The 23,733-nt window shown below is 52.9% G+C and overlaps 2 protein-coding genes across 14 annotated transcripts; one reads left to right on the top strand and one right to left on the bottom strand.

The window, feature by feature from the left end:
* Positions 1 to 528: 528 nt before the first annotated feature.
* Positions 529 to 16,832, bottom strand: SUGP2 (SURP and G-patch domain containing 2). Of its 10 annotated transcripts, none has more exons than XM_077191594.1 (13): positions 16,698 to 16,831; positions 16,118 to 16,279; positions 15,833 to 15,994; positions 13,477 to 15,096; positions 12,044 to 12,161; positions 9,992 to 11,017; positions 9,762 to 9,928; positions 8,809 to 8,920; positions 7,119 to 7,624; positions 5,997 to 6,061; positions 4,812 to 4,948; positions 3,086 to 3,206; positions 529 to 1,915 (listed from the first exon to the last, which is right to left on the bottom strand). In XM_077191594.1, exons 2-12 carry the CDS (start codon positions 16,221 to 16,223, stop codon positions 3,086 to 3,088), a joined length of 4,140 nt encoding a protein of 1,379 aa, XP_077047709.1. In that variant the 5' UTR covers positions 16,224 to 16,279; positions 16,698 to 16,831; the 3' UTR covers positions 529 to 1,915. The 10 variants fall into 10 exon arrangements, 8 of the variants coding, with proteins under 8 accessions (XP_077047709.1, XP_077047707.1, XP_077047710.1 ...); XM_077191592.1 differs by having other exon boundaries at positions 9,762 to 10,196; positions 10,236 to 11,017; XM_077191595.1 differs by having other exon boundaries at positions 9,762 to 10,401; positions 10,471 to 11,017.
* ARMC6 (armadillo repeat containing 6) lies at positions 16,591 to 23,658 on the top strand. Of its 4 annotated transcripts, none has more exons than XM_077191599.1 (8): positions 16,591 to 16,714; positions 17,453 to 17,609; positions 18,035 to 18,117; positions 18,788 to 19,358; positions 20,142 to 20,287; positions 21,024 to 21,155; positions 21,559 to 21,696; positions 22,570 to 23,658. In XM_077191599.1, exons 2-8 carry the CDS (start codon positions 17,489 to 17,491, stop codon positions 22,780 to 22,782), a joined length of 1,404 nt encoding a protein of 467 aa, XP_077047714.1. In that variant the 5' UTR covers positions 16,591 to 16,714; positions 17,453 to 17,488; the 3' UTR covers positions 22,783 to 23,658. The 4 variants fall into 4 exon arrangements, with proteins under 4 accessions (XP_077047714.1, XP_077047715.1, XP_077047713.1 ...); XM_077191600.1 differs by having other exon boundaries at positions 16,612 to 16,714; positions 17,450 to 17,609; XM_077191598.1 differs by lacking the exon at positions 16,591 to 16,714 and adding an exon at positions 16,860 to 17,007.
* Positions 23,659 to 23,733: the final 75 nt, after the last annotated feature.

Raw genomic sequence — 23,733 nt, 5'->3', positions numbered from 1 at the left:
ACAGGAAAGGGACAGGGACAGACAGAGGGACAGACAGGGGGACAGGGGACAGACAGAGGGACAGGAGAGGGACAGGACAGGGACAGACAGAGGGACAGGAGAGGGAGAGACAGAGGGGACAGACAGAGGGACAGGGAGAGACAGGGATGGGGACAGACAGAGGGACAGAGGGGACGGGGACACCAGACAAGGACATGGCTGGAGCCACCTGGGATGGCAGAAAGTGTCCCCAAAGTGTCCCCAAAGTGTCCCCAAGGATGTCCCCAGAGGGGCTTTGAGGTCCCTCCCTCCCCAACCCATCCCTGACCCCACAGGGGTCAGGAAACCCCAAATCCCAAACCCCAAAATCCCAAAATTCCAAACCCTAAAACCCCAAAATCCCAAAATTCCAAACCCCAAAATCCCAAATCCCAAAATTCCAAACCCTAAAATCCCAAAATCTCAAACCCCAAAATCCCAACACCAGAATCCCAAACCCCAAAATCCGAACCCCAAAACCCCCAAACACCAAAATCCCCAAACACCAAATTTCCAACACCAGAATTTTATTGGCACAGAGAACTCCAACAGTCCCAGCCCCAAACGGAACAAAAACCCCAAGATTGGTCACCAAAAACCCCAAAATTGGATTTGTTTCAGAAAAACCCTGTGGTGGTTTGAGCATATTCTGATTTTTCAGGCGTTTTATTCTGATTTTTCAGGCGTTTTATTCTCATTTTTCAGGTGTTTTATTCTGGTTTTTCAGGTGTTTTATTCTGATTTTTTGGGTCTTTTATTCTGAATTTTCAGGTCTTTTATTCTGATTTTTCAGGTCTTTTATTCTGAATTTTCAGGTGTTTTATTCTGATTTTTCAGGTCTTTTATTCTGAATTTTCAGGTGTTTTATTCTGAATTTTCAGGTGTTTTATTGCTCAAACCCACCTCAGGTTGTGCTTGGCCGCTCAGCTCTGAGATATGCAGGATTCAAACCTCAAATTAATTAATTTTTTTTTTAAATTAGGGTAGGAAGAAGCCAAAAGGAGAATATTTAGATTTTTTGAGGCTTTATGTGGGTAAAATCAAAGTTGGAAGCAGAGTGGGAGGTCAGGAGGAAAAGACCAAGAACTTGTACGTTGATTTTTGGGGAATAATTCCAGTTTTTGGTGAGGAATCCCATCCCAAAATCCAGAATTTGGGGTGGAATCCCAGGGAAAATCTGAAATTTGGGACGGAAAATCCAGAATTTGGGGTGGAATTCCAGGGAAATCCGGAATTTGGGACAGAAAATCCAGAATTTGCGACAGAATTCCAGGGAAATCTGAAATTTGTGTGGAGAATCCGAAATCTGGGGTGGAATTCCGGGGAAATCTGAAATTTGGGGTGGAAAATCCGGAATTTGGGGTGGAATCCCAGGGAAAATCTGAAATTTGGGGACGGAAAATCCGGAATTTGGGGTGGAATTGCAGGGAAATCTGAAATTTGGGTGGAGAATCCGGAATCTGGGGCGGAATTGCAGGGAAAATCTGAAATTTGGGTGGAGAATCCGGAATTTGGGGTGGAATTGCAGGGAAATCTGAAATTTGGGATGGAAAATCCGGAATCTGGGGTGGAATTCCAGGGATAATCCAGAGTTTGGGATAGATCCCAGGGAAAATCTGAAATTTGGGGTGGAAAATCTGGAATTTGGGGTGGAATTCCAGGGGGAAATCCAGAGTTTGGGGTGGGATTCCAGAGGAAATCTGGAATTTGGGGTGGAAAACCCAGAGCTCGGGATGGAAAATCTGAACTTTGAGGTGGAATTCCAGGGAAGATCCGGAATTTTGGGGTGGAAAATGTGAAATTGGGGCGGATTCCGGGCAAATCGGAGCAAACGCAGCAGAGACAGCGCGGGAGGGAGGGGAGGGGCCCTGGGGTCCTCATGGAACAGAGCCTGGAGCTGGAATGAGAGAAACAGAGAGAAAGAGGGGAAAAAGAGGGGGAAAAGGGGGAAAAAGGGAGAAAAAGAGAGAAAAAGGGGAAAAAAGAGGGGGAAAAAGGGGGAAAAAGGGGAAAAAAAGAGAGAAAAAGGGGAAAAAAGAGGAGAAAACGGGGAAAAAAGAGGAGAGAAAGGGGAAAAAAGAGGGGAAAAAGGAGGGAAGAAAAAGAGAGAAAAAGAGAGAAGAGAGAGAAGAGAAAAAGAGATTCTCAGAAATCCGAAAAACTCCAACAAATGAAGATTTTGGGGTCCCTCAGCACCTCCAGAATCTCGAAAATCAGAAAAACCTCCAAAAATTCAAGTGTTGGGCTCCCTCAGCACCCCCAGGGCACCCAGAACCCACAAGAGCTCCCCCAGAATTGCAGGGAAAGGAGAATTTGGGGCAGGAAATGGAGAATTTGGGGCAGAGAAAGGGAGAATTTGGGGCAGGAAAAGGGAGAATTTGGGGCAGGAAATGGAGAATTTGGGGCAGAATTGCAGGAAAAGGAGAATTTGGGGCAGGAAAAGGGAAAATTTGGGGCAGGAAAGGGAGAATTTGGGGCAAGGAAAAGGAGAATTTGGAGCAGGATTGCAGGAAAAGGAGAATTTGGGGCAGGAAAAGGCAGAATTTGGGGCAGGATTGCAGGGAAAGGAGAATTTGGGTGCAGGATTGCAGGGAAATTGAGAATTTGGGGCAGGAAAGGGAGAATTTGGGTGCAGGATTGTAGGGATAGGCAGAATTTGGGTGCAGAATTGCAGGAAAAGGAGAATTTGGGGCAGGAAAAGGCAGAATTTGGGTGCAGGATTGCAGGAAATGGAGAATTTGGGGCAGGAAAGGAGAATTTGGGGCAGAATTGCAGGAAAAGGAGAATTTGGGGGCAGAATTGCAGGAAAAGGAGAATTTGGGGCAAGAAAAGGCAGAATTTGGGGCAGGAAAAGGCAGAATTTGGGGCAGGAAAAGGCAGAATTTGGGGCAGGAAAGGCAGAATTTGGGGCAGGAAATGGCAGAATTTGGGGCAGGAAAAGGCAGAATTTGGGGCAGGAAAGGCAGAATTTGGGGCAGGAAATGGCAGAATTTGGGGCAGGAAAAGGAGAATTTGGGGCAGGAAAAGCAGAATTTGGTGCAGGATTTGCAGCCCCTGTGGCACTGACCTATTTGTTTGCCCGTTTCTGCCGGTACATCTGGATCATCCTCTGGCGGAAAACGTCGAAGGCGTCCTCGTGGCTCTGCTCCCCCGCCACTCCCAAACCCTCCCCAGCCGAGGCTGCAGCCCTGGGGAGGAAATGGCACCCTCAGAACCAACAAATCTGATTTTTCCAATCAATTCTGCACCACTCGGCGCCCGCTGCAGCCAATTATTCTGAATTATTCTGAATTATTCTGGATTATTTTGAATTATTTTGAATTATTTTAATTTTTTTTTCCCCCCCAGTTCCCATTAGAAGGTGAATTCCCAGCTGCAAAATGGGATTTTGTGGGGAAAAAAGAAAAAAACAAATCAGGTGGGAGAGGGGATTGTGGAGCAGGTTTTAAGTTCGGGTTTGGTTTTCTGGTGGAAATCTCTCGATTTTGGGATCTCAGGAATTCAAGCCCAGAGGATTTGAGGGGGGATCAGGGAATGGCAAAGAATTCTGGAGAAAAGGGAATTTTATGGAGATTTAGGGCATTTCCCATATTAAACCTCTGTTTTCCCCTATTAAAAACTCCCCATTAATTCCCCCAGTAGAATCATGAATTTCCCCTATTAAAACCCCCTTATTTTCCCCTATTAAAACCTCTATTTCCTCCATCAAAAACTCTCAATTTCCCACACTAAAACTCTTATTTTCCCCCATTAGTCCCCCTATCTTCCCCTATAAATCCCCCTATTTTCCACTATAAACTTCCTTACTTTCCCCTATAAATCTCCTATTTACCCCCCTATTTTCCCCCATTAATTCCCCATTTCCCCCTATAAATCCCCCTATTTTCCCCTATAACCCCCCCGATAAATCCCCTTTTTTCCCCTGTAACTACCCCTATAAATCCCCTCTAAACCCTCCTTTTTCCCCCCATTAAAACCCCCTATTTCCCCCCATAAATCCCCTATAAACCCCCCTTTTTTCTCCCATAAATCCCCCTATTTTTCCCCACAAATCCCCCTATTTTCCCCCCATAAATCCCCCTATTTTCCCCCCCATAAATGCCCTATTTCCCCCCCACAAATCCCCCTATTTTTCCCCCCTTTTTCCCCCCATAAATGCCCCTATTTCCCCCCCCTTTTTCCCCTATTTTTCCTCCCAGAAATGCCCCTATTTTCCCCTCTTTTTCCCCTATTTTCCCCCCCATAAATGCCCTATTTTTCCCCCATAAACGCCCTATTTCCCCCCATAAATCCCCCTATTTTTCCCCCTTTTCCCCCCCATAAATGCCCTATTTTCCCCCTATTTTCCCCCCATAAATGCCCTATTTCCCCCCCAGAAATGCCCTATTTTTATCCACTTTTTCCCCTATTTTCCCCCCCATAAATGCCCTATTTTTCCCCCCTTTTTCCCCCCATAAATGCCCTATTTTCCCCCCCATTTTCCCCCATTTTTCCCCCATAAATGCCCTATTTTCCCCCCATAAATACCCTATTTTTCCCCCTTTTTTCCCCTCCATAAATGCCCTATTTTCCCCCCCCATTTTCCCCCCAGAAATGCCCCATTTTCCCCCCTTTTCCCTCCCATTTTCCCCCATTTTTCCCCCCTTTTTCCCCCTATTTTTCCCCCCACAAATCCCCCCTTTTTCCCCTATTTTTCCCCCCATAAATGCCCCATTTCCCCCCCATTTTCCCCCCCATAAATGCCCTATTTTCCCCCCATTTTTCCCCCCATTTCCCCCATTTTCCCCCCTTACAGGTGCAGGGGCTCCCGGATGCCGCGGCCGCGCGAGCCCAGCCCGTGCCCCTCCTGCCAGCCCATCCTCTGCAGCATCTGGAACCCCACGTTCCTGGGGCTCAGCCTCTTCTGGGGCACCTCCAGCGCCCTGGGCTTCTGGGGAAAAGGGGGAAAAATGGGGAAAAAACGGGGAAAAAACGGGGAAAAAAAATTAACATTTACTAGGGAGAAATGGGTGAAAAAAATTAAAATTTATCAGGGTGAAATTCCCATCCAGACCGGTGTAAATTGAATTTTTTTAAAGGAAATTCCTTATTTTAAATGAGATTTTTAAAGGGATTTTCATTCATTTAAAGGAATTTTTAAATTTTTTTTTAAAGGAATTTTCCCTTTTTTTTTTAAGGAATTTTTAAATGATTTTTTAAATGAATTTTTTAGAAGGAATTTCCTGCCAGCATCTGGAAGCCCACGTTCCTGGGGCTCAGCCTCTTCTGGGGCACCTCCAGCGCCCTGGGCTTCTGGGGAAAAATGGGCAAAAATGGGGAAAAAACGGGGAAAAAACAGGGAAAAAAAATTAACATTTACTAGGGAGAAATGGGTGAAAAAATCGAAAATTTATCAGGGTGAAATTCCCACCCAGACCAGTGTAAATTGAATTTTTTTAAAGGAAATTCCTTATTTTAAATGAGATTTTTAAAGGGATTTTCATTCATTTAAAGGAATTTTAAAATTATTTTTTTAAAGGAATTTTCCTTTTTTTTTAAGGAATTTTTAAATGATTTTTTAAAGGAATTTTTTAGAAGGAATTTCCTGCCAGCATCTGGAACCCCACATTCCTGGGACACCTCCACATCCTTGGGTTTCTGGGGAAAAAAACTTTAAAAATAAAGGAATTTATTAGGGTGGGACAGGGGCTGGTGAAATGGGTGAAATTCCCATCAGGATCAGTGTAAATTGATTTTTTTAAAGGAAATTCCCGACATTTAAAGGAATTTATAAAGAATTTTTTAAAAGGAATTTCCTTCATTTAAAGGAATTTTTAAAGGAGTTTTTTAAAGGAATTTCCTCACAGTAATTTCCTTCTTTAAAAGGAATTTTAAAATAAATTTTTAAAAATGAATTTCCTTCTTTCCAGATTGTTTTTTTTTCCCAAACCATTTCTCATTTTTGGTTGGATTTGGTGGCAGAAATGTGAATTTTTTACCTTTTTTTTCTTTGTGACAGGGCAGCCCCGGGGTCTGTCATAAGCAATCCTGACAGGTTCATGCACTGCAAGGCAAAAACCCACAAAATTCAGCTGGAAATCCAAATTCTTTTAGTAAAAAAAATTAATTTTTTCCTCCAAACAACAGCTAAAAATCCTCCAAAAATTCCGTCTCAAGCCTGGACCTAAAACAGAAGCAATAAGAAAAATTAAAGCAATAAAAAGATCAAAATTAATGAAAAAATTCAATATATTTGCAATCTAATAGAAATATATTGGCCCATAACAAATTATTTCTTCAGCTCATTTTTGTACCAAAAATGCCATTTTTAAGTGACAAAACACCTAAAAAAAAATCAGATTTTTTGCCCAAATCATCATTTATCTCAGTATGAAATTTAACCCTTTCAGTGCCCGCTGACCTTGAGCTCAGATCCTTCAGGGACCTGGAGCTGAGTTTTGTATTGGAGAAATCATGGGGTTTTTAGGTGACAACATGTAAAAAATGGAAAAAATGGGGATTTTGGCCCAAATTCCATAGGGGATTTTGGCCCAAATTCCATAGGGGATTTAACCCCTTCAGCACCCACTGACCTTTGGGCTCCTGGATGAGGCAGATCCTTCTGTGGGCCGGGATCAGGCCCACCCTCAGGGACTTGGAGTTGAACTTTGCATTGAACAAATCCCATGTTTTTAGTGACAATGCACCCAAAAGATGGGGATTTTGGCCCAAATTCCATAGGGGATTTAACCCCTTCAGCACCCACTAACCTTTGGGCTCCTGGATGAGGCAGATCCTTTTGGGGGCCGGGATCAGGCCCAGGCACTTGGAGCTGAACTTTGCATTGAACAAATGCCATTTTTGAAGCCACAACACCCCAAATTCCATAGGGGATTTTGGCCCAAATTCCATAGGGGATTTTTGCCCATATTCTGTACAGGATTTAACCCCTTCAGCGCCCACTGACCTTTGGGCTCCTGGATGAGGCAGATCCGTTTGGGGGCCGGGATCAGGCCCACCCTCAGGGACTTGGAGCTGAATTTGCATTGAACAAATGCCATTTTTGAAGCCACAACACCCCAAATTCTGTTCAGGATTTAACCCCTTCAGCACCCACTGACCTTTGGGCTCCTGGATGAGGCAGATCCGTTTGGGGGCCGGGATCAGGCCCACCCTCAGGGACTTGGAGCTGACGCGTTTGCGGGGGAAGCGCGCGCCGGGGCCCGGGCCGGGGGGTGCCTGTGTCGACAGAGTTGGGACAGCGCCGTCAGAGGGGCTGGAGAGCTGCGCGTCACCTCCTGACACCTCCTCTCCTGCCAGGGACACCACATCTTCCTCTAGCTTTGTCACCCTTCTACCTGCTGCCACGGCCTCCTCATCATCCTCATCCTCCTCATCAGCTGGGGAGGGCTCAAACTCAGCTGCTTCTTCTTCTTCCTCTTCTCCTTCCTCTTCTTCTTCTTCCTCTTCTTCCTCCTCTTCCTCCTCGTCCTCCTCGGTGTCCAGGGCTGTCCCTGCAGCCCTGGCAGCTTCTGCAGCCTCGGGGCTGAAGGTGATGGAGGGACACAGCTCCAGGACTTTCATGCGGTAGAACTTGAAGGCGGGGCTGGTTTGGTCCTGCAGGAACCTGGGGTGAGGAAAGGGGAGGTGAGGAATGAAAATGAGGGGGGAAAAGGGGAAAAACGAGGGGGGAAAAGGGGAAAAACGAGGGGGGAAAAGGGGGAAAATGAGGGGGAAAAAGGGGAAAAACGAGGGGGGAAAAGGGGAAAAACGAGGGGGAAAAGGGGGAAAATGCAGGGGGGAAAAGGGGGAAAATGCAGGGGGGAAAAGGGGAAAAATGAGGGGGAAAATGAGGGGGGAAAAGGGGGAAATGCAGGGGGGAAAAGGGGGAAAATGCAGGGGGAAAAAGGGGAAAAACGAGGGGGGAAAAGGGGGAAAATGCAGGGGGGAAAAGGGGGAAGATGCAGGGGGGAAAAGGGGAAAGATGCAGGGGGGAAAAGGGGGAAAACGAGGGGGGAAAAGGGGAAAAATGAGGGGGAAAAAGGGGGAAAATATGCAGGGGGGAAAAGGGGGAAAATGAGGGCGGAAAAATGAGGGGGGAAAAGGGGAAAGATGAGGGGGGAAAAGGGGAAAAATGCAGGGGGGATAAGGGGGAAAATGCAGGGGGGATAAGGGGAAAAGTCCAGGGAAATAAAGTCAAACATGCAGGGGAAATAAGGTAAAAAATCCAAGGAAATAAGGTCAAAAAGCCAGAGAAACAGTATCAAAAAATCCAGGAAGATAAGGTCAAAAATGCAGGGGAAATAAGGTCAAAAAGCCAGAGAAACAATATCAAAAATCCAGGAAGATAAGGCAAAAAATCCAGGGAAGATAAGGTCAAGAATGCAGGGGAAATAAAGTCAAAATGACAGAGAAATATGGTGAAAAATCCAGGGGAAAGAAGGTCAAAAAGCCAGGGGAGATAAGGTCAAAAATCCAAGGAAAACAAGGTCCAAAAGCCAGGGGAAACAGGGTCAAAACTCCAGGGGAAATAAGGTCAAAAATCCAGAGAAATTAAGGTCAAATGAATTCATTGGAACCATCTTGAAAACTCCCAGTTTCAGGGTTGAGGTTGGTGATTAGGCTCAAAAAGAAATCAAGCTGATGATCAGAAATCAATATATTTCTGCAGAAATGTTTTATTTTCCCCGAGATATTTCAGACATTCCCCATTAACGGAGGTGCTGGAGAACTGCCCCAAATCCCCAAAGTGTTCCTAAATGCCCAAAGGCAGGGATTGGAGCAGGACGGGGAGGGAGGGCAGGCACTCACCAGAGCTCGGGGTTATCTGCGCTGTTGTCAATGCTGAACTGCTCAATCTCTGGCCCTACCTGAGCCACAAACCTGGCCAGCTTCTCTGCAGTTTCCATGGTCCTGGCATCCACTGCAAGGGGCAAAACCTTCTGTGAAACAGGGCAGGGCAGCCGAGAGCTCCAGAGCTCAGGGTTACACAAAGGGGCTCTGGGGCCTTCAGCAGGACTTTTGTGGGTTGCAGGAGAAGTTTGGGTTTTTTCTGGACACGGTTTGAAACTCCCAATCCAACCCCAGATTGTTTTCCCTGCTGTAATTCAAAATTCCCACATAACCTGTTTGGTTTTCCTGCTGTAATTTAACACCCCAGCTCTAACCCCATGTTAGTTTGTTCCCTGCTATAGTTTAGATCCCCAATCCAACCCCATGTTAGTTTTTCCTGGACACAATATTCCCAAAATTCCTGCTTGTTTTCCCCGCTATAGTTCAAAATTCCCAATCCAACCCCATGTTAGTTTTTCCTGGACACAATTTAATATTCCCAAAATTCCTGCTTGTTTTCCCCTGCAATAACTGAAATCCCCAATCCAACCCCATGTTAGTTTTTCCTGGATATAATTGAAGTCCCCAATCTAACCCCATGTTAGTTACTTTTTTCCCTGCTATAATTGAAATCCCCAATCCAACCCCTGTTTCTTTTCCCTGTATATAATTTAAATCCCCAATCCAACCCCTGTTTGTTTTCCCTGGATATAACTGAAATCCCCAATCCAACCCCTGTTTGTTTTCCCTGGATATAACTGAAATCCCCAATCCAACCCCTGTTTCTTTTTCCTGGATATAACTGAAATCCCCAATCCAACCCCTGTTTCTTTTTCCTGTATATAATTAAAATCCCCAATCTAACCCCACATTAGTTACTTTTTCCCCTGCTCCAATTAAAACCCCAAGTCCAGCCCCAGAGCCCCACTCACCATCAGCAAACTGCGATCCCAGTGCTGGGAGGGGCTCAGGATCTGCTGCCAAACCCTCGGCATCTGCTCTTCCCTCTGCTGCCACGGGCACCTGGGAGCTGCTGCTGGCGCCTTGGGGGGCACAGGTGGAACCTTGGGGGGCACAGGTGGGGCCCTGGGGGGCACAGGTGGAACCTTGGGGGGCACAGGTGGCGCCTTGGGGGGCACAGGTGGCGCCTTGGGGGGCACAGGTGGGGCCTTGGGGGGCACAGGTGGCGCCAGGGCCAGGCTGGGCCAGGCCAGCCCCTGCACCGGGCGGGTTTTGCTGTGCCTGCTCCAGCCCTGGGCCAGCTGTAAGGCTCCTGTCTGGGTGTTCCAGCCCTGTCCCAGCTGACACATTTTGCTCTGGGTGTTTCATTCTTGTGCCAGCTGGGAGATTTTGGTGTGGCTGCTCCATTCCTGGGCCAGCTGGGAGATTCCTGTCTGGGTGTTCCAGCCCTGTGCCAGCTGGGACATTTTGCTCTGGGTGTTTCATTCCTGTGCCAGCTGCAAGGTTTTGGTCTGGCCCTGTCCCAGCTGGGACATTTTGGCCTGGCTGTTTCAGCCCTGTGCCAGCTGACAGGTTTTGCTCTGGGTGTTTCATTCCTGTGCCAACTGCAAGGTTTTGGTCTGGCCCTGTCCCAGCTGGCAGATTTTGGTCAGGGTGTTCCATTCCTGTGCCAGCTGCAAGGTTTCTCTCTGGCTGTTCCATTCCTGTGCCCCCTGGAGCATTTTTGTCTGGGTGTTCCATTCCTGTGCCAGCTGACAGATTTTGGTCTGGGTGTTTCATTCCTGTCCCAGCTGACAGATTTTGCTCTGGCTGCTCCATTCCTGTCCCTGCTGCAAGGTTTCTCTCTGGCTGTTCCATTCCTGTCCCTGCTGCAAGGTTTCTCCCTGGCTGTTTCACTCCTGTGCCCCCTGGAGCATTTTTGCCTGGGTGTTCCATTCCTGTGCCCCCTGGAGCATTTTTGCCTGGCTGTTTCGTGCCTGTGCCCGCTGACAGCAGGGTCTGGGTGCCAGTGCTTGCCCTCCTCACCTTCCTGGCACGGGCAGGGGCAAGCCCAGGTTTTTTTTTCCTCTTGAAAAGTCTCCTTTTGATGCTGGCCACCCTCCTGGCATAGAGCATGGCCCTCAGGGCCTCCGGGGCTGCTGCCTCCCCTGCCAGGCTGCTCCTCTGCACCTCCGACAGCCTCAGCCTGTAGTACTTGTACTCCAGGCTCTCCTGGTCACACAGGAACCTGAGAAACACAGAGAAATCTGGTTAAAATATCAATATTTACAGCCTCAGCCTGTGGTATGTGTACTCCAGGCTCTCCTGGTCACACAGGAACCTGAGAAACACAGGAAAAAAGGAGAAATCAGCTCAAAATCTCAATATTTACAGCCTCAGCCTGTAGTACTTGTACTCCAGGCTCTCCTGGTCACACAGGAACCTGAGAAACACAGGAAAAAAGGAGAAATCAGCTCAAAATCTCAATATTTACAGCCTCAGCCTTGTACTCCAGGCTCTCCTGGTCACACAGGAACCTGAGAAACACAGGAAAAGGAAAAATCAGCTCAAAATCTCCATTATTACATCCTCTAAGATGTAAGTCTAAGTCTAAGATTTGTATTTCTTGTCACACAGGAACCTGAGCAACACAGGAAAAAAGCAGAAATCAGCTCAAAATCTCCATTTTTACAGCCTCAGCCTGTAAGATTTGTTCTCCTCCTCAGACAGGAACCTGAGAACACAGGAAATGGAGAGATCAGCTGAAAATCTCCGTTTTTGAAGTAAAACCCCCTCAGCATTCCCGTTTATTTTTCCAGGTGTTCAGCACGAGGCTGGGCAGGTTTTGCTGGGATCAAGGGAAGAAATAATTAACAGGAATCCATCAGCTCACACACCTGGAGCTGCCTCAGCTCCCCCTCTCCCAACATCTTCCCTGGAATTCTAAACCCTGGTACCGTGCTGGGTGTCTCCATCACCTGGATTCGCCCCTAAAATGCAAATCCCTTTGAACAGCTTGAATTTGGAACAACAAAGAGCCATTACTGACACATCAAAAGCAACAACACGAACGCCAGGATCATTTCCAGGGATAATGAACACCAGGAAAACACTTCCCCCTAAAAAAAATATAAAAAAAACCCTAAAAATTAAAAGAAGAACCAACAACCAACCTAAAAAAATATACAACATGCTTTGATCATTCCCAAGGAGCGAAGGGCTGAAGTTTTAATTAATTTAATCCAAATCTGCCAGGCAGTTCCCACACACCCACCAGTACTCAGGAGAGTTCTTCTGGGCACTCCTGTCCTTGGCAGACAAGGTTCCTGCCACGATGCTGCTCACCAGCTGCTCAATCGTGTCCAGAACCTTCCTGTCCGCTCGCTGGGGGGCTGTGGGGAGAGACAAATCCCATTAAAAACACCCCAGATAAATAAATACACAATAACTATATATATATAAATCCCCCAAAAAGCAAAACTTTATTATTTATTAAAAACACCCTGGTTTAAAAAAACACATCCACAGCCATCCCAGGCGAGTGGAACCATCCCTAAAAAGGCAATTTCTTGATGCAGCAAAGGGAGTTTCTGTGGAAAATCAGTTTATGGGGATGCTGCTCTGAAGGGCTGGGTGACAAATTTCCAACCATTTGGTGCCAGTGCTGCAAAACCTCCCTGAGAAAGGATCTGAGGCTCAAGGAAAAAATCACTGGTTTAGGGAAGGGCAGGATGGATTCAGAATGTTTCAGGCAGGAGGGAGAACTCGCCCAGCTCAGGGATTTGGACATCTCCAAGGGACTGCACCTGGCTCTGAGTAGAGTGGTGATGGTGACAGCCCCAGATCTGCATATATGCAAATCTTTACTCTGCAATTAAGGCAGTTCCAGGTCCATCCTGGTTTCCCTGCCTTGAGGTGATGAAAGATGGGTGAAAAGCTGGGATTTCAGAGAGGAAGAGAAGGAAGGACACGATTTCACCACAGCAACTCCAGCACACTCCCTGTGGGCCTCCCCTGGGATTCCCTCCCTTAGCAAAGCACAGCCATGAGCCCCATCCTGCCCTGGGATCCCCTCCCTTAGCAAAGCACAGCCATGAGCCCCGTCCTGCCCTGGGATCCCCTCCCTAAGCACAGCACAGCCATGAGCCCCGTCCTGCCCTGGGATCCCCTCCCTAAGCACAGCACAGCAATGAGCCCCATCCTGCCCTGGGATTCCCTCCCTTAGCAAAGCACAGCCATGAGCCCCATCCTGCCCTGGGATCCCCTCCCTAAGGAAAGCACAGCCATGAGCCCCGTCCTCCCCTGGGATCCCCTCCCTTAGCAAAGCACAGCCATGAGCCCCGTCCTCCCCTGGGATCCCCTCCCCAAGCACAGCACAGCCATGAGCCCCGTCCTGCCCTGGGATCCCCTCCCTAAGCACAGCACAGCCATGAGCCCCATCCTCCCCTGGGATCCCCTCCCTTAGCAAAGCACAGCCATGAGCCCCGTCCTGCCCTGGGATCCCCTCCCTAAGCACAGCACAGCCATGAGCCCCGTCCTGCAGGGCACCTCCCTCCCTTAGCAAAGCACAGCCATGAGCCCTGTCCTGCAGGGCACCTCCCTCCCTAAGCACAGCACAGCCATGAGCCCTGTCCTGCAGGGCACCTCCCTCCCTAAGCACAGCACAGCCATGAGCCCCGTCCTGCAGGGCACCTCCCTCCCCATTACCTCTGGGGCCGGGGGAGCCTGTTTGGAGCTGCTCCACGGGCGCTGCCTCTGCCTTCTTCATCTGGATGGGAAACCCGCTCCTCTCCAGCCAGGCCTTCAGGTTCTCGATGTACTCCCTCCCGAAGAGCGTGGAGTCGTCGAAGTTGGGGAAGGCTGTGGGCGCCGGGGCCATCTCCTGCAGCCCCACGGCCTCCAGGATCTTCTCCTGCCTGAAGACAGAGGCCAGGGCGAAGGTCTGGCCCAGCAGGGCCAGGGATTTCCTGCACAGGGACACGGTGGTCTCGAAGGCGCCGGCCATTTCCCGGGGGTTGCCGAAGCCGCTGCTCTTGAGGCTCAGCTCGTAGGCGTTGCAGGCCATCAGCAGAGGGGTCACCCCCTTGAGGAGGCGGTCCTGCAGCCTCATGATGTACTTATCAAAAGGCTTGATGATCTCAAAGAAGCAGTTCTTGGTTTTGACGGCCCCCTTGTCCAGCAGCATGTTCAGGAACTCGTTGTCCACCTTGGGGGTTTTCAGGGCGGCGTGCTGCAGGCTCTTGATGGTGAAGAAGCAATAATCTCTGTGCTCTGGCCTCAGGGAGCACTTGAAGGAGGCCAGCATCTTGGCACAGGTCTCGGTCTCCAGCTCGAAGAGGGCCCCGAAGAGCCGCGAGAACTCGGCGTCGTTCCTGATGCTGTGGAACCCGGCCCACTTGATGATCTCCATGCCGAAGGTGGAGAAGATGTCAGACTTGTCCACCAGGTCGAAGCTGAGGCTCCTGAAGGCGTGGGCGGGCTTTGGCGGCCTCAGGACGGCTCTGGGGGCCGCCGCGGGGTGCGGCTGGAGGGGCGCCGGCCTCTGCTCGGGGTGGGCAGCGCCTTCCAGAGGCGGCTCCAGAGCCTTGGCATCCAGCCCCGGCCGGGCCTTCTTCACGCTCCACTTCTTGAGGGGGCTTTTGAGGTCTGCTTTGAACGCCTTGGCCTTCGGCGCGCCCCTGCCGAGGCGTTTCCCCCTGAGCGCCCTGCCCCTGCCCACGCCTCCCCGGCGCGGCCGGAACTCGCCGTCCTCGGCCTCGTACTCGGGGCCCTCCACGCTGCCAAACTCCTCCTCCTCCATCAGCCCCGGGGACCTGAAATCCCCCAGGAGCTCCGGGGAGCCAAACCCCGCTGCTGCGTGCTGCCCGCCGGCCTCCCAGCCCCCCGAGGGGCCGTAGTCCCGGTGCTCCCGCTCCCGCTGCCCGTACTCCCGCTGCCCGTGGGGAGCGGGGTGGTGCCCAAACTCCCTGCTGGCGCCAAACCTCCTGTGATCCTGGCCAAACTCCCGCTCCCGGGGCGCGGGCCGGGAGAAATGTCCGTGGAAATAATTCTCCTTGCGGGGCAGGGGGCTGGCGGCGCGGTAGGAAGGGCCGGGGTAACTCTCCCCCGGATAATCCTCCCTGGGGTAGATTTCCCCGGGGTAATCCTCCCCAGGGTAGCTCTCCCCAGGGTAATCCTCCCCCGGATAATCCTCCCCGGGGTAGCTCTCCCCAGGGTAATCCTCCCCGGGCTCCTGGCTCCAGTCCTGGTGCTGGCAGTTGGCATGAGGGAAGCGCCCGTCGTGCTGGAAGCTCTCGCTGTAGCGGGGCCGGGGCAGCCGGGAGGGAGCTGGGCAGAGAAATTCAATCAGAGGGTGAAAAGGGTCAAAACGGGGAGATTCATGAGGGAAATCCACATCAGCACGTTCCCATCCCCATGTTCCCGTCCCTAGGATGAGGAGCTCAAGTTCTCCTCCAAATCAAGTTTTTCTTTCTCAAGTCTTGGTCTTCTACCTGAGGCACAAAAACCACCAGAACTCTGAACTTTCAGATTTCCCAGAATTTATAAATTGTCCAAGACCTCCAAGACCAGCAACTCCAAGCTTTGGCCAATCCCCACCTTGCCACCCAGCCCAGAATTCCCATTCCACACCTGGACAGGAACTCGGGTTTTCTACAAACTCAACCACAATTCTCTCATTATTGCAGGAAATTCTCATTTTCCAAGACCCTTGTTCCCCAATCCCAGAGGTTCAATTCAGAAAGTAAAGAATACTTGGAAAAAAAAAAAAAATGAAGTGTTTAATATGAATGATTTCTTCGGGGCTCATGCAACTCTAAAAATAACCAGACTTCACTTTAAAGCTCTCCTGTGAATGTCCATCCCTCTGAATGCAACTCAAGTGTCCTGCTGGACATTTTACATCCCAAATTTAGGAGGTAAAACAATCCCAAATTTAGGAGGCAAACCAATTTGGGGACCATGTTTTGTGTTATGTTCATGAGGTCAATGCCCTGCTTTGAGCTTTTTTCCCCCAAAAATAACACCAAGCACAAAGAGCCAAAGGCTTCCATGGCACTCCTACATTTATTTAACTCCTCGGCCATCACCAGAATTCCATCCTGCAGCCCTGGAGACCCGCCTGGAACCGGACCCACTCTGCGATGCTGAAGACAATTCCTTTGTCTCAATTCCCATTTTTTATCCCCGTTACGGTGCCAGTCCTTGCCCAGCTGTTCTCCTGCCTCTTCCATAAAAACGGATGTGGAAAAACACCGGCGCCAGGCCAATAAATAAATAAATTAATAAATGAATGAATCAATAAATGGCAGGCGCTGCCGGGCTGCTCCCGCCATCCCGGCTCTCCTACCTGGGAAACGATGGCCGGGATCCCCCGCGGCACCGCTCCGGTACCGCTTCACCTTGTCCTGCACCACGGCCTCGAACGTGTCGCGGGTGATCCTCCGAGAGGCCATCTTCCCCTCACGGCACCGGGGCTCGGCCTGCCGCGGGCCCGGGCTCCCGCCGCGGCCTGAGGGGAGGCGCAGCCTGAGGGGAGCCTCACGCTTCCCCACCGCCCCCCGCGCAGCGCCGGGAGGAGGAACCGGAGCCGGAGCCCGAGCCCGGCCCGCCCTCACCGAAGCGGCCCCGGCGCCGCCGCCGCCTCCCGCCACACCGGGGCCTCACGATAGCCACGCCCCCTTCGCCGGTAGACACACCCCTCCCGTTAATGGCCACGCCCCTCCCGCCGCTCCCGGGACTCACGGACACCGCGGGTGGTCACGCCCCCTTCTAGCCCACGCCCCCTCCCGGTATAACCACGCCTTTCCTTCACACGGGCCACGCCTCCTCATGCGTTAACCACACCGCCGCGTCCCGCCCCCTCCCGCCGCGCCTGCGCTGCGCGGAGCCGTCTGATCCCGTGCCGGCGGGCGCGGGGCGGTACTAACGGTGCGGGGCGCTGCCGGTAAGCGGGACGGGAGCGAGGGGAGCGGCCCGCGGCCTCCCGCTCTGAGGGAGCCACCGCTGCCCTGCGGGCGCGCCCGGGCACGCTGCACCTACTGCGCGTGCGTGGGAGCGGCCGGGCGCGGGAGCGGCGCGCGTGCGCGTTGCCGCCCCTCCGCGTTCTTTTTCGCTCGGCGTGAGGGCGAGCGGTGCGAATTGGGGCCATGGTGCATGCGCAGAGAGCGCGTACGGCGGCCGAGCGGGGCCGTCCCGCCCTCGCCTTTTGTGCGGCGGGGGCGGCCGGCGGGAGCCCAGGTGGGTCGTGGGGGGCAGCGGGGCCGCGGGTGCGCCCCGGAGCTCCCCTGGCACTGCCGCCTCCCTTCGGGGCTCTCTCCGCGTCTGTGGGAGCTGCGGGGCCCGCTGAGGGGTGTGGGATGCTCCGGGGCCCGGGGGAAGCGGGGCAGGGCGGGCCGAGGGCCGGGGCCGTGAGCGGGCGCGGTGCCCTCAGTGCTGCAGCGAGAGCCCCGTCACGGTGACAGCTCTGAAACCCCATGGAAATCTAGAACTGCTGCTGAAATGTCTTCTTATCCCTCTTCCCTGCCGTGTTTTCCCCGTTAAATAAAACACCGGCCGTGCCTTTGACCGGGGATCTTTGATTCAGAGTTCTGAGCCTTTGTCTCGGGAGGCACCAGCCCCTCGCTCGGGCTCTGCCGGGCATTAGGAGGTTTTACACCAACACGAGCTGTGCCTGTGTCAGCAGCAGGACACGGAGGCGGATCCAGCCCGTGCCGGCACCATGGGCTCCAAGCAGATCGCCCAGGAGACGTTCGATGAGGCGGTGCAGGAGAACATCACCGAGTTCGAGATGGAGCCCGAGGAGGCTGTGAGGGAAGCCGTGCTGCAGTTCGAGTCCCAAGGTACCATGCACTCTGCAAGCTGGGCTCTTGCAAATCCTCAGGGTTTAAAGGAGTCCTGCAGGCAGGGGAGGGTCGTGTAGCAATGGAAAGGAGCCTTTGTGAAGTGGAACAGAGACACCATTAATGCTGACCTGCTTTTGTGGATTAATTATGACTGCAAAGCTGCTTAGAGGGAAGCTGGAGAGCAAAATTTGGTCGGTGAAATAAAATTCCTTCTTTTTTTTCCTCTCAACTGACATCTAGCTTTGTTCAAGGCAGAATCTGACCTTACAGTCAGAATTGAACATTTCGGCGTCTTTACAAGTTCATCTTTGTTTTCTGTGGTTACCTTTGCAGCTTTTCCCTAGAACTGGAACTAATACTGTTTATTTGACTCCAGTTATTCTGGAGCCAGTATTAAACTTGGTTTTATTTCCTTCTTTTAGGTGTGGACCTGAGCAACATTGTGAAAGCTGTGAGACCTCCTGCCTCTGAGAACGGGCAGAGGCAAAAGCATCAAATCCTGCTGGTAGGAGCACAGATTGCTGCTCTCTCTCTCTCTCTCTCTCAGGGTTATATAATAATAATAATAATAGTAATATAAGTACTAGGCCAACTTCTGCCTCTGCCCCATTTCTCTGGGAGCTCTTCAGGCAGTTAATCCTATTTATTGTGCAAGTATAAAACATTCCAAGAGCTCCTTGCACTTTGCAGGGAAGGCTCTGTGTAGGTGAGGGGGGGTCAGGCTCTGCTCCCAGGGCAGGACGGGAGGGAGCAGCCTCCAGGTGTGCCAGGGGAGGCTCAGGTGGGACTTCAGGAGGGATTTCCTCGTGGGGAGGGTGCTCAGGGCTGCCCATCCCTGGAGGTGTCCCGTGGGTGACAGGATGGGGACACGCTGGGGATCAGCCCCACTTAGCCCAGGCTGCTCCCAGCTCTGTCCAGCGTGGCCGTGGATCCTTCCAGAGCTGGAATGAGCTGGTTAAACCCAGTTCAGCTGGTACTGGTGCGCAGTGGGGCTGTGGCAGTGGTGGCACAGGGAGCCCCCGTCCCTCTGGGGGTTGCGTGCACAGATCCCAAACACCATAAACGGCGCAACCGCCGCTCCCCTTACCCCGAAGCAGTTTCCAGCCTCAGAACCCCCGCCCCGCTGTTCCCCCCGCACGGCCGGGGTGCAGCACTGACCCTCGGTGTGTCCTCAGACGCTGGAGAGCCTGGCGGGGGCCGTGGCGGAGCGGGACGCGGCGCGGCTGCCGCAGGCGCTGGCGGCGCTGGCGGCGCAGTGCAGGGAGCAGCTGGCCTTGCGCTGCCTGGCCGGCCGCCACGGCGCCTACCCCGCCGTGCTCTCGGCCTGCCGGCTGGCCGCGGGGGACAGGCAGCTGCTGCTGCAGGCCCTGGGCGCGCTGGCCGCCCTGCTGGACGGGCAGCCCGACCTGCTGGACGCCGCGGGGCGGGAGCTGCTGCTGCGCAGCCTGCGGGAGCGGCACCAGGACGCCGAGGTGACGCTGGCCGGGATCCGCTGCGTGCGCCACGCCTGCCTCAAGCACGAGCACAACCGGCAGGCCTTGGTCAGGGGCGGCGTCCTCGCCGTGCTCACCGGGGCCATCGCCCGGCACGGCAGCGCCGCGGAGCTGGTCAGGACGGCGGCTTCGGCCCTCAGGGTCATGACCTTCGACGACGACATCCGGGTGCCCTTCGGGCATGCCCATGACCACGCCAAGATGATCGTGCTGGAGAACGATGGCTTGAGAGTCCTCATCGAGGCTGCTAAAGGTAAAAGGGACCCTGGGGAGCTTGAGCCTCATGGGGAAGCCCCTGGGATTGCTTCTCATTGGCTCAGGAATCACGTGTGGCTTCTTCTCGGAATCACTTGGGATTTCTTCTCCCATTGGTTCAGGAATCACTTGGGATTTCTTCTCCCATTGTCTCAGAAATCACTCGTGATTTCTTCTCATTGTCTCAGGAATCACTTGTGATTTCTTCTCAGGAATCACTTGGGATTTCTTCTCCCATTGGTTCAGGAATCACTTGGGATTTCTTCTCCCATTGGTTCAGGAATCACTCGTGATTTCTTCTCATTGTCTCAGGAATCACTTGTGGCTTCTCTTCAGGAATCCCTTGTGATTTCTTCTGCCATTGGCTCAGGAACCCCCTGTGATTTCTCTTCTCCTATCCTCTGATTTCTTCTCTCATTGTCGTAACTTGAAGCTCTTCGGAGATGATTCAAGAATTTGCCACCCAAATGGGGTTTAGTTCTCTCCATGAAATGTGCCCTGAGAGAGCCAAACAGTGCCCCTGTGGTGCTGCTGATAGCCTGTGGGGCAGTCAGATGATCAGGGCAGTTTTTCAGTGTATTTAGGAAGTGTTTCACAGGCTTAGGGCCCTCTTGTCCCTGCTCAGCTGCTTCTTGCCCAGAGAAGTCGTTGTGAGCAGAGTGAGCAGCTGTCACCTCCCCTGCTCTAACACACAAAACAAAATGCACAGTTTCCTGTGTAATTGACCCAGGCAAACCCTGTTAATTGTGCAGTAATGGCTCCATCCCTCTCTCCTGCACAGCCTTCACGGATAACTCCGCGGTTCTCAGCGAGCTCTGTGCCACCCTCGCTCGCCTCTCAGTCAGGAATGAGTTCTGCCAGGAAATCGTGGACCTGGGGGGCTTGAACTTCATGGTGACTCTGCTGGCCGACTGCATGGAGCACCCTGTGAGCAGTGGGAGTGCCTGGGGATGGGCTGGGGGGGCACTCATCCTCAGCAGGGGGGTCCTGTCAGTGAGTGAGCCCCAGCCTGTGCTGTTGTCTGGGTTCCCCAGATGCAGGAGGAATGAAGGAATCCGACCCCGTGTTCTTAGAAGGCTGTTTTATTATTTTATGGTCTATATTATGTTAAAGAATGCTGTACTAAAACTGTACTAAAGAACAGAGAAAGGATACGGAGAGAAGGCTACAAAGAATGGGAATGAAAACCCCTGACTCCTTCCAGAGTCCGACACAGCCTGACCCTGATTGGTCATTAAGTAAAAACAATTCACACATTGGATAAACAATCTCCAACCACCTTCCAAAGCAGCAAAACCCAGGAGAAGCAATCAGATAATTATTGTTTCCTTTTCCTCTGAGCCTTCTCAGCTTCCCAGGAGAAGAAATCCTGGCAGAGAGATTTTTCCAGAAAATGTGACAGTGGCACTCTGCCTGCTCCCAGCAAAGCTGAATGATTGGGTTTAGATTTAGATGCTCGAGTCCCAAGGTTGATGTCTGGTTTTTTAAGCCTCGCTGATGGTCTGGCAGAGGTGCCCAAGGTCCAAGGAAGTGACCGAGGGTGGAGCTTTTGCAGCTGATGATTACCACAGCCGTTTCCAGGGGATGGGGGCTGCTGTGCTTTGCTCTCTGCGCCCCCAGCTCTCTGTGCCGCTTCCTGAGCTGCCGTTTCTCCCCGGGGCAGGACGTGGTGAGGCAGGTGCTCGGCGCCATCCGCGCCGTGGCCGGCAACGACGACGTCAAGGACGCCATCGTGGAGGCCGGGGCCACCGAGCTGATCGTGCTGGCCATCAGCCACCACCTGGGCCAGCCTCAGGTACCCCCGGGCCCTGGCAGCTCCCTCGGGGTGGGCATGGGGCTCAGGGATGTGCAGTGACCCTGAGCTTGGCTGCAGCGTCCAATGTTTGTGTGAATTTAGGGGTTTCCCGCCTCGTAGTGTTTTGTTTTTCTTATTCCTGAATCAGACGGATGGTGGGGATGGTGGTTTACACCTCTGGCGTGCAAAACACACAATTATGAAGGTTGGGAATATCTCTAAGATCATAATTCCAACCCTCCCCTTGCGTTACGTGCCAGAGCAGCAGGAGGCCGCGGCGGGAGAAACTTCAAAACAATAAAAACAACTCCCAAAGTGCCATAGCAGGGAAGAAAGGCACTTAGCTGTGGCTGCAGGGCGGTCAGCAGGCAGCGAGCAGCGAGCTGACTCCTGTGTGTTGCAGATCTGCGAGCAGGGCTGTGCAGCCCTGTGCATGCTGGCCCTGCGCAAGCCCGAGAACTGCAGCGTCATCATGGAGGGCGGCGGGGCCCTGGCAGCCCTGCAGGCCATGAAGGCTCACCCAGGGGAGGTGGCTGTGCAGGTGGGTCCCCACAGCCCTGTGGGAGCAGGCAGGGCTGTTCTGGGAGCCCTGGGCTTGCCCGGAAATCCTCTGAGCCCTGGGCTTGCCTGCAAAGCCCACTGACCCCATGGTGCCCTGCAGACCCCAGTGACCCCTGGGCTTCCCTAAAAACCCCTGGACTTCCCTAAAAACCCACTGACCCCATGGTGCCCTGCAGACCCCACTGACCCCATGGCTTCCCTACAGATCCCACTGACCCCATGGTGCCCTGCAGACCCCAGTGACCCCTGGGCTTCCCTAAAAACCCATGGACTTCCCTACAGACCCCACTGACCCCATGGTGCCCTACAGATCCCAGTGACCCCTGGGTTTCCCTATAAATCCCACTGACCCCTGGGCTTGCCTATAAAACCCACTGACCCCTGGGCTTCCCTAAAAACCCATGGACTTCCCTAAAAACCCACTGACCCCATGGTTCCCTACAGACCCCACTGACCCCATGGCTTCCCTACAGATCCCAGTGACCCCATGGTGCCCTACAGACCCCACTGACCCCTGGGTTTCCCTATAAATCCCACTGACCCCTGGGCTTCCCTATAAAACCCACTGACCCCATGGTTCCCTACAGACCCCAGTGACCCTTGGGCTTCCCTCAGGAATCCACTGACCTCCCTGCAGCCCCCAGTGACCCCATGGCTCCCAGTGCCCCCTGTGGCTCCCTGCAGACCCCAGTGCTCCCGAATCTGTCTGTCTGTCTGTGTGTCTGTCCCCAGAAGCAGGCGTGCATGCTGATCCGGAACCTGGTGTCGCGCAGCCGGGAGCTGTGGCTGCCATGGCTCCCCGCAGCCCCCAGTGACCCCATGTCTGTCTGTGTGTCTGTGTGTCCGTCCCCAGAAGCAGGCGTGCATGCTGATCCGGAACCTGGTGTCGCGCAGCCGGGAGCTGTGCGGGCCCATCCTGGCGCTGGGGGCCGAGGGCCTGATCGCCGAGGCGCGCGCCGCCCACCGCGACTGCGACGACGTGGCCAGGGCTGCGCTCAGGGACCTGGGCTGCAAGGTGGAGCTGCGGGAGCTGTGGACGGGCCAGAAGGGCGGCCTGGCGCAGTGAGGCCTCCTGCCAGCCGCCGGGGAAGCTGCGGAGCCCGAGGGAGGCGGCCTCGGACGGCTCTGCCCCACGGAGCAAACCCCGCCTGGGGAGGCTGCAGGGAACCCGGGGAGCTGCAGCTGAAATGGCTTCCTGCATTCACAGCCTGCAAACCAGCTCTGTGTAGTGACCATCGCCTGGATCATCTCATGGCTGAGGATGATCTGCTCCCCCGGGCTGCAGGACGGGGCTGCTGTCGCTGCCCTGGTGACAGCAGGGCTGCCTCTGTCCTGCCCACCTTGGCTGCTGGTTCCCATCTGTGCCCCTGCTCAGGGGCTGCGTGGGGAGGAATCCCAGCATTTGTGAATGTGCTCTCCCTGCCCCGTTGCCCTGTTCTTTTACTGCTGACCCCACTCTTGTGTCGCTGCTTTGTTTGGGATTTTTCTGCCAGCGTAACATTTTAAACAAAAACAAAAAACCACAAAAAAATAAGAAAAGAAAAAAAGGCAAAGTAAGGATTTGGGATAACATCCAAAGGAACTGTTGGCATCCAGGAGGAAAGTTCACGTTCTCCCTCAGCAAGAGAAGCGGGGCAGGGACTGGTAGAGGGGTGGGAATTCCAAAGTGTGACCAAGCAGGCACTGGTGCCACTGGGATCCCAGGCTTTGTCCCCTCCTGGCACTGCCCTGGATCCAGGAATGTTTTCATTGCAGTGAAGGGGCCAAGAACCTCGCGGACTGAGGCAGAACTCTGGGTTTGTGGGCCAGAAAGGCTCTGAAGCCTCAGCTCAAGGCTCTGGTGCTGCGCCTTCCTCCTGTACCGCTGCCAGTTTTGTGAGTGGATGTTTTTAATGTGATATTCTCTGTAAAAATGGTGACCTTATAAAGCACACAAACCTTCCGTGGCTGCGTAGCTCTTTGTGGAGCTTTTTGTGTGGCAGGGAAAGCGAGGGGCAGGGAGATGCCTGGGTGCTGC

Source organism: Agelaius phoeniceus, chromosome 29 (genome assembly GCF_051311805.1).
Source record: "Agelaius phoeniceus isolate bAgePho1 chromosome 29, bAgePho1.hap1, whole genome shotgun sequence".
Lineage (NCBI taxonomy): Eukaryota > Metazoa > Chordata > Aves > Passeriformes > Icteridae > Agelaius > Agelaius phoeniceus.
The sequence above is the reverse complement of the archived record's forward strand: the minus strand, read 5'-3'. Positions and strand labels throughout refer to the sequence as shown.

Coding starts and splice junctions, on each gene's coding strand:
- SUGP2 (XM_077191589.1), bottom strand. CDS start 16,223: ATGGCCTCTCGGAGGATCACCCGCGACACGTTCGAGGCCGTGGTGCAG. Junction 15,995..16,117: donor TCCCGGCCATCGTTTCCCAG/GTAGGAGAGCCG, acceptor TTTTTATGGAAG/AGGCAGGAGAACAGCTGGGC. Junction 7,625..8,808: donor GCAGATAACCCCGAGCTCTG/GTGAGTGCCTGC, acceptor TCCTCACCCCAG/GTTCCTGCAGGACCAAACCA.
- ARMC6 (XM_054650025.2), top strand. CDS start 16,924: ATGCGCAGAGAGCGCGTACGGCGGCCGAGCGGGGCCGTCCCGCCCTCG. Junction 21,156..21,558: donor ACCACCTGGGCCAGCCTCAG/GTACCCCCGGGC, acceptor TGTGTGTTGCAG/ATCTGCGAGCAGGGCTGTGC. Junction 21,697..22,569: donor CAGGGGAGGTGGCTGTGCAG/GTGGGTCCCCAC, acceptor GTCCGTCCCCAG/AAGCAGGCGTGCATGCTGAT.